The sequence below is a fragment of the Trachemys scripta genome, chromosome 1, assembly GCF_013100865.1.
Source record: "Trachemys scripta elegans isolate TJP31775 chromosome 1, CAS_Tse_1.0, whole genome shotgun sequence".
Classification (NCBI taxonomy): Eukaryota; Metazoa; Chordata; order Testudines; family Emydidae; genus Trachemys; species Trachemys scripta.
Genome location: NC_048298.1, coordinates 6,709,415 through 6,727,486, shown reverse-complemented (window position 1 = coordinate 6,727,486; position 18,072 = coordinate 6,709,415). Strand labels below are relative to the sequence as shown.

The following is an 18,072-nucleotide window of genomic DNA, read 5'->3' as shown; positions in this document are numbered from 1 at the left end:
TGTTTATTTGCCTCCTTGTTCTTTTGAGCCATCAAGCTCCATGGTATGTTTCATTTGACGTATGTATGAAAAATGATTCAGAAGCTGAAGGGACTGACTTACAAGGGAAGATTAAATGAACTAAATATGTGTAACTTGTCTAAATGCCAACTACAGGGAGACATGAAAACAGAGATACGTGCATCTGAAAGGTGTATTTGCTAAGGAGGGACTGGAGTTGTTTAGAGTGATGCTAGGAGAAGAAACTGTGAGTAATGGGATGAAGTAGAAAGAGTGCAATTCAGGCAGAATATCAAAGAAAACTCCATGAGAATGAGATTAATTGGGCGGTGGAATTGTTTCTCCCAAAATGGAAAGTGTCCACAAAGCTGGTAGAAGCTCTAGCACATGAGACATTTAAAACTAAAGTGGACACAGCTCTTAAGTACTGACTGTAAGGAACAATCCTACATTGGCAAAGAGTGGATGTTCTAAATCAGTGGTTCTCAACCTTTTTGGGCTCAGATCCCATTTGTACATGTTTATGGCCTGTCATGACCCAGTAAAAAGTCTGGGGGTGAAGGCCCTGCAGTGGTTTCGGTTGGGTCATGGCCCCTGGGGAGGGAGTTTGGGTCCTCCCTGGCAGTCACCCCACAGTGGCAACTCTGCAGCTCCTGTGCTGTGGGGCTGGCTGGGCTTGGCTCTCTGTCCCAGGCGTTGAAACCTCCAGGACTGCAGCACCTCTCAGGTCTGGGCCCACCATCCTGACTGGTCCACATTTGTATGAGTGGAGTTGTGACGTGGCTCATGGGGTTGAAGTGCCGCTTACTCAGATTTGACCTACCCGTACTCCTGTCATCATGACAGCTGAGCCAAACCTGACTGGCGCTGGGACCCCAGAGGTTGCAGTGCCTGGAGCAGGGAGATGAGCCCAGCCAGCCCTGTGGGACAAGGGCCGCAGGAGCTGCTGTGTAACCCTTTGAAACATTCTGGTGACCCAATTTTGGGTCCTGAACCATGGGCTGAGAAACCCGGTTCTAAATGACCGAACCAGTCCTTGCCCATCTCCACTCTTGTTGACTCAGTGATATATTAACATGCCTGGTTCGTGTTTGCATTTCAGGGCTGCCTTCGGCAAAGAGTCAGAAGTTCTCATTGGGAACCTGGGAGATAAACTAATCCCGCAGCAGGAGATCCTGCGTGATGTCAGTGACCTGAAGGCCTTGGCCAATATGCATGAAAGCCTGGAGTGGTTAGCTGGTCGCACAAAGGCAGCCTTCTCCAACCTTCCAACAGCCCAGAGTGAGTAGCTGTCATGGATCTCTTGATTGTATGGAAACATTGGTGTTGATGGTAAAACCTACCAGAAACTGTATCATGAGACTGGAGAAGAAAACTTCTTACAGGCTAGATCCAAGGGGTTTTAAAATACACATGTAGACGTAGGTTCTGCTGGGTTATAACTCACACAGGGTTTAGGTTGTTTTAAGGAGCAGCCCTGCAGCATAGATCATGTGGAGACACATCTTCAGGGTGATGGAACTGGAGGCAATTGCCTTAGGCAGGCACAGTTCCTCTGAAGGCTCAAGGAAAAGTACAAGGCAAAGCAGCTGCACCTTTTTATAGAGCACAGGACGTGCTTCCCTCTGCACGGTGCCAGCTCTGTGTGGGAGCAGTCCCACAACCCCACTCCTCACAATAGTGGGGCACCAGCACCACTGGGAGCACAAGCCACGGGCAGTCTTTGCATGCAGAACCAGCAGGTGAAGATGGCATCTTGCCCCCATCCTTCTCTTGTGCACGCACACAGGGCCGGACATAGTCCTGTCCACAGGTTTTAAACGCCACCTGCTAATGAGGTTACATAGGGTCAGACATTAGTACTGGGCCATCAAGATGCTTTTTATGTTTGAATAAAATAAAGCCTCGCTAGATCATTAGATAGTTTAGAACAGTTTTATATGGATCCAACAGAGAAATAGGAAAACTTACTTATTTTCTATACGATGCATGACATACAATATAGCTGGAAGAGAATGCTGTCTTTTCACTTACCCAAATGCCTTCATTACCTCTTGTTTCTTTTGGTTATTCCAAAGCATGAAAGATGGGGGAAAGATTAAAACAAATGTATTAAAAGAACATCTTTTTATGAAAGCTCCACATTGGAAAGCAGTTCAAACCATTTCAGCTTCCCCCGTTTATAGTACAGGAGACAGGGCAACTGCTCTGTATTGAGCTGCGGCTGAAAAGCCTGCTTGGGAGGAAAAATGATTGAGAGATACTCTTTTAACTAGAGACATCCTGGTTTATATATTGAAAAGGCTTATTACTGTGACATTGTTACACTGGCAGATGATAAATCTGCTGAGCTGGAGGTGGCCCCCCTCATACTGAGATGCATTGTGGTCCAACGGATAGCGTGGAGGACTGGGAATCAAGAGACCTAGCGTCTATTTCTGGCAGCATAACCTCTGGCAAATCATTCTACTTCCCTGCATCTCCGTTCTCTGGGGATGATGATAGTACCCGCATCTGGGAGGTACTTGGAGATCTATGAATGAAGAATGCTAGGCAAATTATTATGGTGGCTCTGATTATTAGCATTATTGTTATTGCCCACAGAGATTCTTGGCCAAAGCAATTATGCAGCGGAAATACAAATTGATCTCAGTAATGGTTTCCTTCTTTCTGAATGAATGAATCAGCTATACTAAAAATACAGCCACTATTTTAAAAATGCGGTAGGAATAATACCACACTTGCAACTTGGTCATATTTCTGTTGTTTGTACATCACTGAGTCCCCTGACACAACTGATGCCGACAGATCTGTGTCTGTAATGTTCACCGTTATGCAGAGGATGGCATCTTTGACCTAATGGTGTCTCCTATGCCATTTCATTGTAGCAATAACATGCTCCGCATGGTACATCTCAGGGTGATTATTACACTTCTGGAAGTTTAAAGTCATTGAGCTATCAGCCTCATAGTATAACGCTCTCCCAAGCATGCTATAATTGCCTAGAAAAGTACTGACTCTTGTGTCTTTTTCCTTACATGATTGAGGGACATTCAACACATCAGTTAACTCAATTGGCACCCTTCCTAACCATCTCATTTTAAACAAGCCTTTGAATAGCAAAAAGACTTTACAGCATCAGCCCTTTGTACTGTGGTTGCTTATGGAAGGAGGGTTTATTTCTTAATAAATAAAACAACAATGAATTAGCGAGTGTATATGTTTACCGGTATTAAAACTGCTCCCGTGTGTGTCATAGAGTCTATGCTGCTAATGAAGATTCTCCTTTAACTCAAATGGCAGGGGTCTGTGTTCTTTTGGAGAGGAGGGTATGAGTTCAATCCTTGCTTTTGCTCTGACGTTCCAAATGGCTGTAGGATGTAGCACAGTGACCGCTACAAAGTGGTCACTTATTTGTTACAGGACTTTGCATTTCTTTAGTTCCCTCTCATCTCAAGATCCGAATGTGCTTTACAGTCATTATGCATCAACACTGTTGCAAAGAAGACAATGGCAGTATTAAATGCAGCTGCCTCTAGGGTGGAGCGAAGCAGCTGTTTAACTGTAACGCTACACCTCAGTTCAAGGAAAGGAAGAGAAGGAAATTGTAAGTAGACAATGGAATTACACAAGTGGAATGTAGCCAGGAATGAAACCTGAAACAAGTTGCCTAGTGTGGACACACTGCACTTTTGCAGTTCAGTCACACCGGTGCAAGTAGCAGTGGTGTAGTTGTCTGGGTTGAGATTTTCAAAACACGGAAGGGAGATGGATAACCAGTTCTCATTCATTTTAATTTGGGTATCCAAATTCTAAACTGTCATTGAAAAAATCTCTGCTTTAGTTTTAGGGAAAGTGCCAGGGGATCTTTAACCACCCTCAACAGTCAGGACGTAACTTCACATCTCATCTGAAAGACTCGGCTTAGGCCCTCCAAGCATTTGACACAGCCTGATTCTGCTTATCTAGTTGAGATCTGTTGGGATCTCTAAGGTGGTGTGATCAGCTAACATTTAAAGGGTCAGTGCCAAAATCCTTAGGCCTCAACTATGATTGACTTTAAGATTATTTTAATCTGTCCTCCAGGTGCTAAATACCTCGGTTAAAAAAAACCTGTCATGCTATTACAAAGAAAAATGTGTACGAGACTAATATTTTTGCATGTCCCACAAAAAATTAGAGCAAAAGTTGACTTCCAGCCATTATTCCCGGAACTGTATTAGTTCTTTGGGCCTGGTAAGGAGTTATACGCTGTCAGTCTAAGTTGTTAAAATGAAAACATCATAGTTACTTTCAGCACCAGTTGAAATGCAGATTTTTTTTTTAAATCAATGTTTCCCAAACATAAAAGGGTACAATCATGACATTCCCACTTCAGAGAGGATGCTTCACACATTGGTAAATAAACATAAAAGTACAAAATATAATATTTTATTTGGCAGTGTCTTCCTTACAGTAAAAATAAAATCTTGCTTTGTAGTAAATTTATATTAATGCACTAAACCATCTGTACACAAATGCAAGGAGTATATGAAACAAGAGAAAGCAGTGTTACTAAACGATGGAGTCTATTGACCTAGTGGTCAGAAGTGAAACCTGGTGGGATGAGACTCATAAATGGAATGTCAACATAGCCAAGTGCAATCTATACAGGAGAAATAAAAAGTGAAGAGAAGGGGCAGAGGTGATGGCATGTGTCAAAAGTATTTACAAATCTGCCAAGCTACAATGAAGAGTGTGGTGGTGAAATTCTTTTGGGGAAGGATACAAAGAATAAAGAGCAAAGGAGAAATGAGACAAGGCATCTGCCTACATTCCATCAGCACAGGAGAACAAACAAACAAAAGCAACTAAATAAATAAATCTTGGGCTGACTTTGAAAGTGCTTCAAACAACTGGATACTGAACTCCTAGGGGATTATAACTACCCAGATCTGGCTGTTTTAGTGATTCACACAACACCAGTGCCATAAAACTTACCTGTGCCACAATTTATTCTATTCTAGATAGATACTTATACATCACTCATCCCCATAGCACCTAAATACTGCTATCCACCATGCACAAAGGAGAATGGAGCAATAAATAAGCTAAATAAAGGTGTCTCCTGTCATAACTGAAACTCCACATTCAAGCTCTGGCAGATTGCCAGACAGAGTAGATGCTAAAGGCAGGGGACCTGAGCTCTGCAGTTGTTAGGAAAACTGACCCAAGCCCCTAGAGTCATTCTCAATTTCGGCATATGTCACTTAGATTTTGAGATATTTGCAGATTTGAAACCAGCAGATTCTGTGCGAATGCAACTGACTGACTACTCCTTGATTCTTCGTAATAATCTGTGCGTAGAGACCTCTTCATCGCTTCTGTGCCAAGTTTCTAGAATGCTGGTTACCCCTCTGTCTTAGCAGGCTGACTTTGAGCTACAGAGCAGAATGATAGTCATTGTCATCTTCTGTTTCTGACAGCTCCATCTTCAGCCTTATTTTGTACTTTGGAATAGGTGCTCTATTAAAGAGCCTCTGTCACTTGAGCTACAGCAGTAATTCGACTAGGCGGTAGCAGTTGTAGGCTCTTATCCTCTCTGGACTAGCCACCAGATTGGGGCCAAACATGCTTGGCCTGAGTGTTACCTGTAAAAAGCATGATGAAAAATTAGAAGCTTTGCTGCGGTGTGACATGGGACGGGGAAATAGGGACTCTGGGCTTTTCTTCTGACTCTCCAGCTTTGGAGCAGGAAATCCCCACTCGGGGAGGGATTTTCCAAAAGGGCCAAAGTGACTTAGGAGCACAAATCCTGTTGAAAATCAATGGGACATGTTCTCGGTCACACGGGTGCTTTTGAAAATCCCACCCTGGCGAGCATTTTTCTCCTCTGTATAGCGGGGTCACCCGCATGTAGCCCCCTCTTAGCACTGCTGTGAGGATTAATTGTTTAATGTTTGTAGGTTTCCTATGTGGAGAATGCAGCTGTTGCAGTGGGTCACTCTACGCAGGACCCAAAAGGTCAGAGGAGCCTGTTTATGCTCCTGTCTGCGACACGGATACCGATAGCGTCTGCTGCCCCTCCCAAGTCCTTTTTGGCTGACCTAGGCGGCTATAGGCTGCTCAATCCCAGCTGGTTCCTCTTCCTCTCTTAAGGATAGAAAATCCTCCATTCACAGGTTTGTGCAGGAACAGGGCTCAGCAGCCCTGGGGCTCATTTCTGCTTTGTCACGTGTTCCTCCCAGCTCATGCTGCAGGGTTTCAGCCAGCCACCTGCAGCAGTAGGATGGGATCCCTCCGCCCTCGCCCATGTATTCTGGGGGTTTGTTTTTTTAATCTCCTTCATCTGAAGCATCAGCGATGGCCATGGCTGGACATGGGATATTGCACAGGCAGGGCCAGGGCTCGGAGGAGGCAGCAAGTATTCTCTCTCTCAGATGCTTGGCTGGCTAGCTCTTACTCGCATGCTCAGGGTCTAACCATATGCGTGGTTTGGAAAGGAATTTCCCCCCAAATCAGATTAGCAGTGATCTTGGGGAGGGGGGGGAGGGTTCGCCTTCCTCTCCAGCATGTGGGTGCGGGTCATTTGCCAGGATTATCTGGGTATATCTCACTTAAACATTTGCCTGCCATTGCCAGGGCTTCAGGCATTGGTGCATCTTAGTCCCTCCTATTTCCTGCCTGTGTCACATAATAGTCTAGTCTCCTGTGGGCTGTAATACTATGGTCTAATTTCGGTTGTTGGGTTTAGTGTGCAGGTGCTGAGTGGTGGCAACCTCTGATGTACAGAAGTCAGATTAGTGATCTGGTGGCCCCTTCTGGCCTTCAGCTTTCGGACTCTCTGCAGCCAACAGTTGTAAACCCCCTGAATCAACACACATCCCATTGCATTTAAAATTCAGCCTGGTTACTCAAGAAAAAGAGAAGAGAAACCACTGAGAGTCAATAAAAGCACTTTTCCAGGTTCTCCTTTTGAGGCAGAAATGGGAACGTGGGTTTCTGAGAGTCTGGAAACTTCAACTATCAAGCTCAGTGACTGGTATTATTTATACAGCACCAAGTGTGGGCTGCATGCTTTACAGAACAAATGAGAGCCGGGCCCTGTCCCCACAAACTTACAATCTTCTTTCGGACATGGTTCAACAACTGAGAGCAACAGACAACAAGGGAGGGGAGAAGAGTACAGGACAAAGGGCCACAATAATAAGATGAGACTCTGTACATCTTGATGGTATCACTGTTTAATTTTGGTACTTGTTTTCTTACCTACTATTATCAGTGTCTCCCTTCATAGCTGTTTCTTGGAGCATGTCGTCCCAACACTCTGTGTCCACCCATGTCCGTTGGGTATGTGCGTGTGCATGATGAAGCCCAGCTTTTTGTTCTTTTTCACATGCCCTGACCTGTGCCGATGCTTTTGGTGACGTTTTGGACCTATTTGAGTCAATGGCGAAACTCCCACTGAATTCAGTGGGGCCAGGATTTCACCCTTGGTTGTGTTATCAGAAGTACATTTATTGGAATATGTCCAGAACTTGTGTCTTTTAGCCCTCTCCCTCAAACTCCCCCCCTCCCCAACACACATGTCCCTCCTTAGAGTGCCTTCCCTTATAGACAGCCCGTAGCTTTTTTGTGTAATGAAATAGCAGATGTTACATGAATATGAATATATAGAAAATGGGTAACATTTTCAGGCATACCCACCCAACTGTAAATGTAAGAAAATGTGGCAGGGAACCGGGGGGGTGGAGGAGGTTAAGGAAGTCTTTTATGAATTCCACTAAAGAAAGAACTATATGTAGGTGACTTTTTGGTTGGACTGTCAAAAGGCCCCTTACTACAGATAAAAATTCAATAACCTTTCCCTGAGAATGTGCCACAATTATCACTCATTTAAAAACAGTCCTCCTAATAGAGTGTTTTATCAAGCCGGGCAGTCTCTGCATTGTTCATTATTTAGTGTTTGCTAAGCTGATGGCACTTCCATTGCTCTCCTCTTATCTGCACTTCTTCAGAATTGGATTTTATATTTTTCAAACCAGTCAGATATGACAAAGCCATTTTCTTTTTCTCTTGTCTTTTAAGGGAATACAAACTTCCTTTTAACAATAACCATTTAAGGATTAAAGTTGCTGGAAGTGACTGAATTAGCCAGGGTAGTCAAGCAAATTTTAAATGGATTATATGTTAAATGGAAGTGGGACTTTCCTCTCCCCCCCCACCCTATTTCTCCGTCTCATTGTATGTAGATATAACAAATACGATCCTCCATTCCCTCTTTAGAACACTATCCTTCGGAAGCCCTCTGAATATTACGCAGAAATGAATTATAATGCACAGTGATGAAGTTGGAAGACAAGATGCTGTTGTCTTACCTAGATGCATTCTAAGATGGGTTGTGTACTGTGTGCACGTGTGAAGATGGAAGATAATGACATTAGCCTAACACCTTGGAGACACCAATTTACATTCAACTGGTTGTTTTGCATATAGTGACTTTGGACTCTTACAGTCAGCAGTTACTTATGTTGAGTTTAAAGACACTCTGGGGACTGAGATAACATAAAGACAGAATTGCCTTTCTTCCCTAGAGAGATTACTTCAGGTACGGTTAAGTTTGTACATTTGTACAATGTACCTGTGTGTATGTAAAGATATATATAATCCTGTGTAAACCCGAGGATATACTCGGTCCATTATCATCTATCATTCTATGTGTGGTTTCTGTTTCTTGTCTCTATAGAGGAAGATTTTTGAGGCTGTATTAGAGTAATACCTTGACTACTCCTCAGTAGGAAAATCAGCATCCCAGTGATATTCTCAGGAAAGGCCATACATTGAGATCTCAGTCACATTTCCCCATCCATAGATCATACAGCTGAAGAGATTGAAGATCCTTAAAATATGTCTGTTTGTTTGACTCGGAATAGTTTTGACCTAGTGAACCAGGAGTAGGAATTATGTTTCCACAGATAGGATATGAACACGCAAGAGATGGGTTTTTTGAGACTTGGCTCATATATTGGGATGCTGCCCATCCATCACTGTTGCATTCTGCTTCCTAGTGAGTACCGAAGAGGGAAACAGCAGAACATTTAGAAGAAAACCTTCAGAAGGAACTTTAAAGAAACCCCCCACAGTCTCTCTGGAATGATGAAACAGTGACAGCTCCCAGGATCCTACACACGGTCATCAGATGCCCAAAGAGCAGATTAACCCATAAATGTTCACGTTGCACTAGCTGCTGCGGAAAAGAGAAAAAGCAGCATAAAAACTCACTGCAGAGTTATGTTAACAAAGCATTTTCTAAACAAAGAATTGCTTCCAGTACTTGAATAACTCCCTGTAAGGGAGATTCCCTTTTGAAATGAATACTCCAGGTTCCCCCATGTTCCTTCAAAGCAGAGGTTATGTGGGTCAGAGGTATGACAGGAGAGGAAGTAACAGTTTGGAAAAACATTGAAAACAAGGCAGAAATGCAAAACAGCCTAACAATATCCCAGTGTAGCCAGTGCTCATGATTTGATCATGCATCTTGCAATATTTGGTGCTCTTCTTGAAGCCTTGGCCCCTGGTGTCACATGATGAGATGAGAATCTTTGCTTTCATTTTTATAAACAGTCTAGTTCTTGTGCATCTGGAGAAAAGCTTGAAAACATGAGCCCTAAAGTCTAAAGCACCAGAAAACAAATGAAAACCCCCCACAGTTGTTGGTTTTATTTTAAATCTCATGATCTTGAAGCCAGTCTCATTTGTGAGGGCTCGTTCTTTTTGAATGTTTGGGGTTGACAGTGCTGAGATGTGAGAGAGAAAGTGAAATGTGACTACAGTTAAACAGGGCAAGAAACCTCATAAAAATGCATTTGAAAATACTTTACGGAGTTCAATAACACAAATGCAGAGAGAAATAATCAGAAAAAGAGCGACACTAGAAGAGAGCCCAGAGACTGGATAATGCTTTCGACAGAAGCTTGAAATGGGATGGAGATTCAGTCAGGAGAAGAGAGAGAGGAAAGCAACGGTAGCAAGAGCGTGCAGAGGGGCAGAGAGGAGGCCGGTATTAGCAGAAGAGTACAGAAGAAAGAGACACGGTCAAGGTAGCCGGGAGCAAGCCCATGGAGTGTTTTGAAAACAAGGATGCGTGTTCTGAACCGGCTCCTCGGACGAAGAGAAGCGCTAGTGTAGCTCTTGAGAGATTCTGAAGATGGGGGTTGGGCTTTTTTGTATGTGTAATAAGGATGGGAGCAGCTGTGTGCACATGGTGGAGCCTGCGGAGTTGGGACTCAGTGAACATAGAGAAGGGGGCGGGGATCTCATTTCCTTGTGGGTGGGGTTAACCATGCTGCCTTTGCGTGGGAAAAAGGGAGGCACCTGCTGCTGTATTGGAGATTTAGGCTATGTCTACACTAGGAGCTAGTGGTGTGATGCCCAGCTTATGTACACAGACTGGTGCTAGCTCTCTTCTGAGCTAGCCCACTAAAAATAGTACTATATCCGCGGTAGCATGGGCAGTCGTGAGTGGCAGATTTTATGAGCTAGCATGAGTATGTCTGATCAAGCTGGGAATCACCCTCCTACCTTGTGGGGCAGACGTAGCCTTAGAAATGGCAGTAGTTTGATCAGTGGGAGCCAGGGGCGGCTCCAGGCACCAGCGCAGCAAGCGCGTGCCCGGGGTAGCAAGCCGCGGGGGGCGGCCTGCCCGTTGCTGTGAGGGCGGCAGGCAGGCGGATTTCGGCGGCATGCCTGCGGGAGGTCTGCCGGTCCCACAGCTTCGGCGGCAATTCGGCGGCGGGGACGCTGATGGCGCAGCACCGGCGGACCTCCCGCAGGCATGCCACCGAATCTGCGTGGTCAGCGGACTGCCCACAGGCGCGCCGCTGAAAGCCGCCTGCCTGCCATGCTTGGAGCGGCAAAATGCATAGAGACGCCCTTGGTGGGAGCTGTGGGGAAAGGAGTTGGGAGGGGAGGGGCAGTGGACTTGTTGGGGCAGGTACTGTCCAGCAGTGCTCCAAGCTCCTTTGGCAGCTGCAAACCTGCTAAGGAGTGCAGAAGCGGAGATCCTCTCTTGTTCTGGCCAGTCCAAGGAGCTTGGGAGAGCCCAGGAGCTGGGGCGGGTGTTGGGAAGGAGCAGGTTTCTAGGGGAGGCTGGCAGAGAGAGAGATTTGATAACCAGGGAGCCAGACCTCCAAATGGAAATTCCTAAAGTTTTCCCCACAGCCTGGTTTTATTTAGCTTCACAGCTGGTCCAGTGTCTGGAGTGGAACGCGCCAAAAGTCTGGCTCAAAACAGCTTTGAGCTCTGGAAAAGTTTGGATTCAAATCTCGAATCTCACTTTCCAGCTCAGGCCTACCTAGCTGCATGGGCAGCCTGGTATTGCTGTAGACTGCCGCCAAGGCCATGCTACACTGCCTGGAGGCTTTGCCCCACCCGGAGGCTGCATCTCTCCCTGCCCAGAGGCTGCTCTAGCTACACCACTAACCACAAAAACATTCCCAAACTCCCAGCTGCCAACTAGAAGGAGGAGGGATAGCTCAGTGGTTTGAGCATTGGCCCGCTAAACCCAGGGTTGTGAGTTCAATCCTTGAGGGGGCCACTTAGGGATCTGGGGCAAAAATCAATACTTGTTCCTGCTAGCAAAGGCAGGGGGCTGGACTCGATGACCTTTCGAGGTCCCTTCCAGTTCTATGAAATAGGTATATCTCCATATATGATTATTATAACAGCAAACCTATTTCAGAAAGCACACTCCCTCGTCTGCACGTTTGCCATTTCAGAGACGTGGCTTGTAATTGCTTATTGGAATAAGTGAACCTTACAGTACAGTGTTTTGTATTAGACATGAAGTTAATTACTGTGTTGCGCCAAGCCAACCACACGTGAGATTTTAATGGAAGGTATAGCATCATGCTGTGGAAACATCCCCTCCCTCCCTTCCCCCGCTGCACACAGAAGGAGGTTTGCATTTGCTGCAATATCAGCTTCTCTCCAAGAAGGGTATCGCCTTGCAGCTTTGTCTCACACCTGGAAAAGAGGAGCTTCCTTAGCTCTAGTCAGCTGGAGATGGAGGAGCGTCTCCACCAAAAGATGCTGAATCCTTCCACTGACCATCTTTCTGCCAATGCACATGTAATTAGGGCTTGATTATGATAATTGCCTGCAGGTGAGCACAGCCTCTTCTGCCTCTTATTTCCCTTTTTGTTCCTGATTCCTGTCTCACCCATCTGGACAGCCTGAGTTATTCCTCGTGTCATGGAAACAGCGCACCACCCTGGCTTCTGTCTACACGGCCTCATAGTTCATTCCTCTCACCCATTTTACTTTGGAATCCAGCGGGTTTTCTCATAGCACTATAATATTCACCACTGTCGTGTTTTGCCCTTTTTATCAGTTGTATCCGAGTCGTTTAGTCAACGTTTTTGGAGTTTGTTTTCTGGTGATTTAAAGCAGGGAGTCGATTTATTTTTGTAGGTCCAAATTATGTCGGACTTCAACTGGGATGTGAATCAGGGCAGAACTTGACCCTTAGAAAAATGTAACAGCCACTCAGCCCGTCCCTTGGAAACCTCTGTATGAGGAGTTGGTGGTTCCCAGGACAGTTTGCAGCGAACAGGAATCCACATAAGTTGACCATCTGATTAGGTTTGCCAGCAAGGGTGTCAGCATCTTTATAGAGCAACCCAGGAGTGATTAGGCCATTTAGATGAACCTGTCCCTTTCCCCTATGTGAGGGGCTCTCCAGCTCAGGTGATCTTCCTCCTACCACAGGCGATCGCTCCAGGCATATTGATAGACGCAGTATGAGGAAGATGCTGTCTCTACTGGTTATGTACATATGTGCAGGCTTCAGACTTAACATCTTTTATGAGCACTAAATTTACTCCAAAGTAGAAATAAAATGTTAATGTAACGGCGGTTTCCCAGATACAATGCCTAGGTGGTGTTGGGGTTACTAGGCCTGCCTGAGCCAGAGTTCTTCCATGTTTAAACTCTGTCCTTCCATGTTTAACTCTAATCGACCTTCACAACCAAGGACAGGAATTGGAATGTGTAAATAGTTAGCAATTACGACCTTGTTCATACCAGGTACCAAACAATAATGATGAGGTTTGCATGTTTCTAGCTGGGGAAGGGGTAATAAACTAAGGGTAAACAGGACCAAATAACTGTTTAGGGAGAAGTTACTAACAAGCTAGATTTATAGCCCTAGATTGATTTAATTGCTTAAATGTATAAACATGCCTTCGGTAGAGAGGGGAGGGGGAGTAGGGAGGGTGGAAGAGAGGGGGGGCTTAGTTGTAAAATGTATAAAGAAGAGAGAAACTGTTTTTGCTGGTGTGCTTGATTTGAGACTTGCCTGTCTCCTTGCACCACTTTGAGATCTCAAATAAACTTTGATTGTTTCTCCACCCCGGTATGTTTATTGGCGCGAAGCACTCCGGGCAACGAACCTCACTGTTGCTGTCCTCAGGCCCCTGTGCCGGCAACAGTGTTGCAGCGGGTCTGTCAATGGGACACAGTCTTATTAATACTACTTAGCGGTTTCCAGCTGTAGCTCTCAAAGCACTAGGCAAAGCTTGCGGAGTAAGGCTGCTACAGTGTCTAGACTAAGCTGAATCACTTACAGCGCTGGGCGTTAGCCTTCTTTTCGCCATTGGCTATATACCTACTCTTGCCTAAGCAGAGAGCTTTGCCTGTTGAAGGAAAGCAGCTTTCATCACTGACAAAGGGATGTCCTTTAAAAATGACACTATAAAGCTCCTTTATACCACTCTTTGGTGTGAATGGGCACCTGATATACACCCACTTTAGCACACCTTGATGCTGGCAGAGCGGTCTAAAAGAACCTTAGTATAAATGAAAATCAGACCCGCTGTGGTGTTGGAATTGATGCCTTTCTCTTTACCCTCAGCCTGTGCTGCTAGGGTGGGACGGGTCTTTATGTTTATCCCAAACGTTTCAAATGAACTGAATTAAGCTCTTAAATGTGGGTATATTTCCCTCAAGTTGGAGCTTATTTTGTCCATTGCTGAACTTGTAACACATCTGACTGGATCGATTGTTCACTGAGACTTTTTTTTTCCTAGAGACCTTTTATTAATAGATAACTTTATTTAAAAGCCAGAATAATTAAAGACTACAAAATGTCTGTCTGACCTCCAACAGCAACAGGAGGACTTAACGAATGTGTCTGCTTCATTAGTGCAATAAGTGTGGATTTTTTGAAACAGAAAATGCCGTAAATCTCCTCTTAATGCGAAACATCTACCATTAGCTTAAAGTGCTACATTTTGAGTGCTTGTATTCTCTGATGAATTCCTGTTGCTTAGACATAACTTAGCCTAAATGAGAGTTTTTCTTTTTAGCAACATAAGCAGTCTCGTTGTCTTCCAGTATCCATTCCACTCCTCAGCTCAAGTATCCTCAGGATACTTAAAAGTTAATGGTACACTTATTATATACACTAAAAGCTGGGTCAGAACCCCTCCTTCTCAACGTTTTATCCATTCTGGGCTTTCACAAGGCTGTCCTCTGTTTCTTCTCTTCATATATTTTATGACCTCCAGGGTTTTGGCCGCCCCAAGCAGCCAAAAAAAAAAAAAAAAGCCGCGATCGCTATCTGCAGCGGCAATTCGGCGGGAGGTCCTTCGCTCCGAGCGGGAGTGAGGGGCCGTCCGCCGAATTGCCGCCGAATAGCTGGACGTGCCGCCCCTCTCCGGAGCGGCCGCCCCAAGCACCTGCTTGCCAGGCTGGTGCCTGGAGCCGGCCCTGTGACCTCACATACTCCTCCTCTTTCACTGCCCATAGGTAGGGCCCTACCAAATTCACGGCTTTTTCTCTACTTTTACCCTATACTATACAGATTTCATGGGGGAGACTAGCATTGCTCAAACTGGGGGTCCTGACCCAAAAGGGGGGTGGGGGGTTGCAAGGTTATTGTAGGAGGGATTGTGGTATTGCCACCCTTATTTCTGCGCTGCCTTCAGAGCTGGGTGACTGAAGGCAGCACCACCAGCAGCAGCACAGAAGTAAGGGTAGCTATATCATACCATGCCACCCTTACTTCTGCGCTGATGCCTTCGGAGCTGGGTGGCCAGAGACTAGAAGCTGCTGGCAAAGGGCCCAGCTCTGAAGGCAGCAGCACAGAAGTAAGGATAGTAATACCATACCATGCCATCTTTACTTCTGTGCTGCTGCTGACAGAGGCACTGCCTTCAGAGCTGGGCTCCGAGCCAGCCGCCGCTGCTCTCCTGCCGCCCAGCTCCTAAGGCAGCGCCACCAGCAGCAGCACAAAAGTAAGGGTGGCAAATACCGCAAACCCCCCCACCCCACAATAACCTTGCGACACCCCCCACCACCACCACCCTGCCACAGCTCCCTCTTTTGGTCAGGCCCCTACAGTTACAACACTGACATTTCAAATTTAAATAGCTGAAATCATGAAATTTATGATTTTTTTAAATCCTATGACATTGAAATTGACCAAAACGGACCATGAATTTGGTAGGGCCCTACCCATAGGGGGTCCTAGTGTCCTCACTTTGATTCCCTTCTTGCTGAGCCAGGCTTTCTTTGATTGATCACGTTCTCTCACAGATTTTCAGCCACCTCATCTGCACCGACGACTCAGGAATCTACTTGTCTCCCTCCAGACAATCCTACATCTCATCCTGTCGATCTGACTTTCCTTCTTGGTTATTACACAAATAAGTTAAACTCCTCATGTCCAAACACCCTCTGAAAGCCTCTCCGTGCCCTTTTCCCTCCATCACTGTTGATACCACTACCCTCCACCTATCACTCAGGTCAGTTGCTTTAAACGGGGCGTGATATAGGTGTCATGGGGAAGTGTGTTCCATCACATAAGGTTCCCCCAAAGCAAAAGCATGATTGCCAGGAGCCCTAAGACACAAGGATTCATAGATTTTTAAGGCCAGAAGGGACCATTATGATCATCTAGACTGACCTCCTGCATAACCCAGGCCGAAAATTCAAAATTCCCTGCAGAATTCAGACATCTCAGAAAGCTGCCGGGCAGGATTTGGACTCTCAGAGCATGAGAGGTGCTCAGGTGCAGTGGCCACAACATGGCTACCTTGAGCCACTCACATAGTCAATGGTAGGAGCCCTAAAAGGAGGAGGATGTCAGAGTGTAGACTCCTGTCAGGCCATATCTCAAGGAGGAGGGCTCAAATATTGGGTCCTGGTTACAGACAGTATTGTCTATAACATTAAACAGCACAAAAGGCTTCATCAAAGTGCTGTGGTCTCAGAACCATAACTGTAACACAGCTCTGAGCGGGGCTCTGGGTGCATTCTGTCTCACTGGGCTTTGGACCACACTGAGGGATTTAAAGGCTCAACCTGGGATTTTTTTCTACCTGCCGGCACTACAAAATTGCCTGGGGATCTGAAAACCAAGCTATGGATGTGAGCCTCCAACAGCAGATCTGAGCTGACCGTTAGGTTGATGGGCTAGAATCCAGCTGGTTCTCCCATAGCTGAGTTAGCTCTGCAGGACTAAAAGCAGTGAACACTTGTCTGTGACGGTAAAGTCAGCAGGTAATATTTGACAGGCATGAAGGGAGCAGATACACTGAGTGGGAAGGGGGCATTTTAACACAGTCACTTCTTCTGGCTGTGGCTGCGCTTTGCGGAAGGACTTTTGGTCACTGGCATCTGACTGCACAAATGTTTGGCACGTGTCGTTCTATGGCATTCGTGATCCAAGCGACTCATTGCTTTTCTGGACCACTGGGAATTGGGCACCCAATCTCCAGCCAGCTGTGTTAGCCGGGTCCTGATATTCCTTTTTGAGAGCAATCTACCCTCCTCATTCAGTGCCCTAACGCTCTTTCCTGATATGGCTGTGCAGAAACTGCCCTTGTAGATTAGCAGATAGTGCCCTTACCCCCTTGACCATTTGCATCACATATTTAATGGCTAGAGGATTAGAAAGTTGTTTTTCTGACCTGGATCCACAGAGCTCATGGCTTTTCTTCTTAGCCAACATGTATACTGCTGTGCCACACAGTCCTGGGCATTGATCTGGTACCGTGGGGGTCAGCTCTTTAGCTGAAAGTTATGATGATAATAATTACTCTTGTTCCAGTTTCTTTCCTCTTCCCCCCTTCCCCGCTGAAGCACAGGGGATTGTCATGTAAGGAAGTGACCTAATTCGCAGTGCAATCAAACAGTCTTCCAATAAAGATTCCACACTAGTGACCCCAGGAATGCAAGGCCAATCTTCATGGCACCAGCTTCAAGGACTGCAGCATACAAGGGCCTCTTCCCCACTGATGCACTACATCCAGTTCAGTCTAAGGCTCACCTGTCCATTGGTGTAGATGGGTCAAAACAGTTTTCAAACCCAGTTGAGGGGATCCAGGAGGACCCGTTGATAACAACCATTGTCCGCAAAGGGTCATTTGATAGTGTTGATGCAGTAAGACTGCCTGCACACGCATTATATTTGTGAGAATTGGGAAAACAAAAAGCTGCAAACTCTGCTTTAATTCCAGTTAGTGCTGGTGGCAGAGAAGTCAGCTTGTGACTTTGGGCCTGCACTGCTCCTTATAAGTCTGGGGCATAATCTCTGTTACTCCCCTTGTTTCCTCTGCTACGGGTGGTACTTTGCCTCGTCCCATTTTGCCGCCTAAACCTGGAATATCCTCCCTGCTCCTCTGTAGCATTCATATAGGACTTCTGGTTTTGGATTTTAACTGATGAAACACCGCAATTAAAAAAAAAAAAACACCACCACCACCAGCAGACATGGTCACTTGTATCCACGGGCTTGTCTATACAGAGCAGTAATGCTGAGTACAAGGGTGTGATTTCTAAAGCACACTAACATGTTGCTCATTCATTCGTCTGTATAGACCAGCGGGTCTCAAACTTTTGTACTGGTGACCCCTTTCACATCGCATGCCTTATAAATTAAACACCCTTTTAATATATTTAACACCATTATAAATGCTGGAGGCATAGCGGGATTTGGGGTGGAGGTTGACAGCTCGCGACCCCCCCGTAATGACGTTGCGACCCTCTGAGGGGTCCCGACCCCCAGTTTGAGAACCCCTGGTGTAGACC

General features: G+C 45.8%; 1 protein-coding gene across 2 annotated transcripts in view; it reads left to right on the top strand.

Moving 5' to 3' along the window:
* EXOC4 (exocyst complex component 4) overlaps nucleotides 1-18,072 on the top strand; it is a 610,394-nt gene that overhangs the window by 530,431 nt on the left and 61,891 nt on the right. For both annotated transcript variants that reach the window (XM_034764261.1, XM_034764251.1), the window contains one exon: nucleotides 1,103-1,281. In XM_034764261.1, coding sequence (XP_034620152.1) covers nucleotides 1,103-1,281 — 179 coding nt within the window. The remainder of the gene's footprint in view (nucleotides 1-1,102; nucleotides 1,282-18,072) is intronic.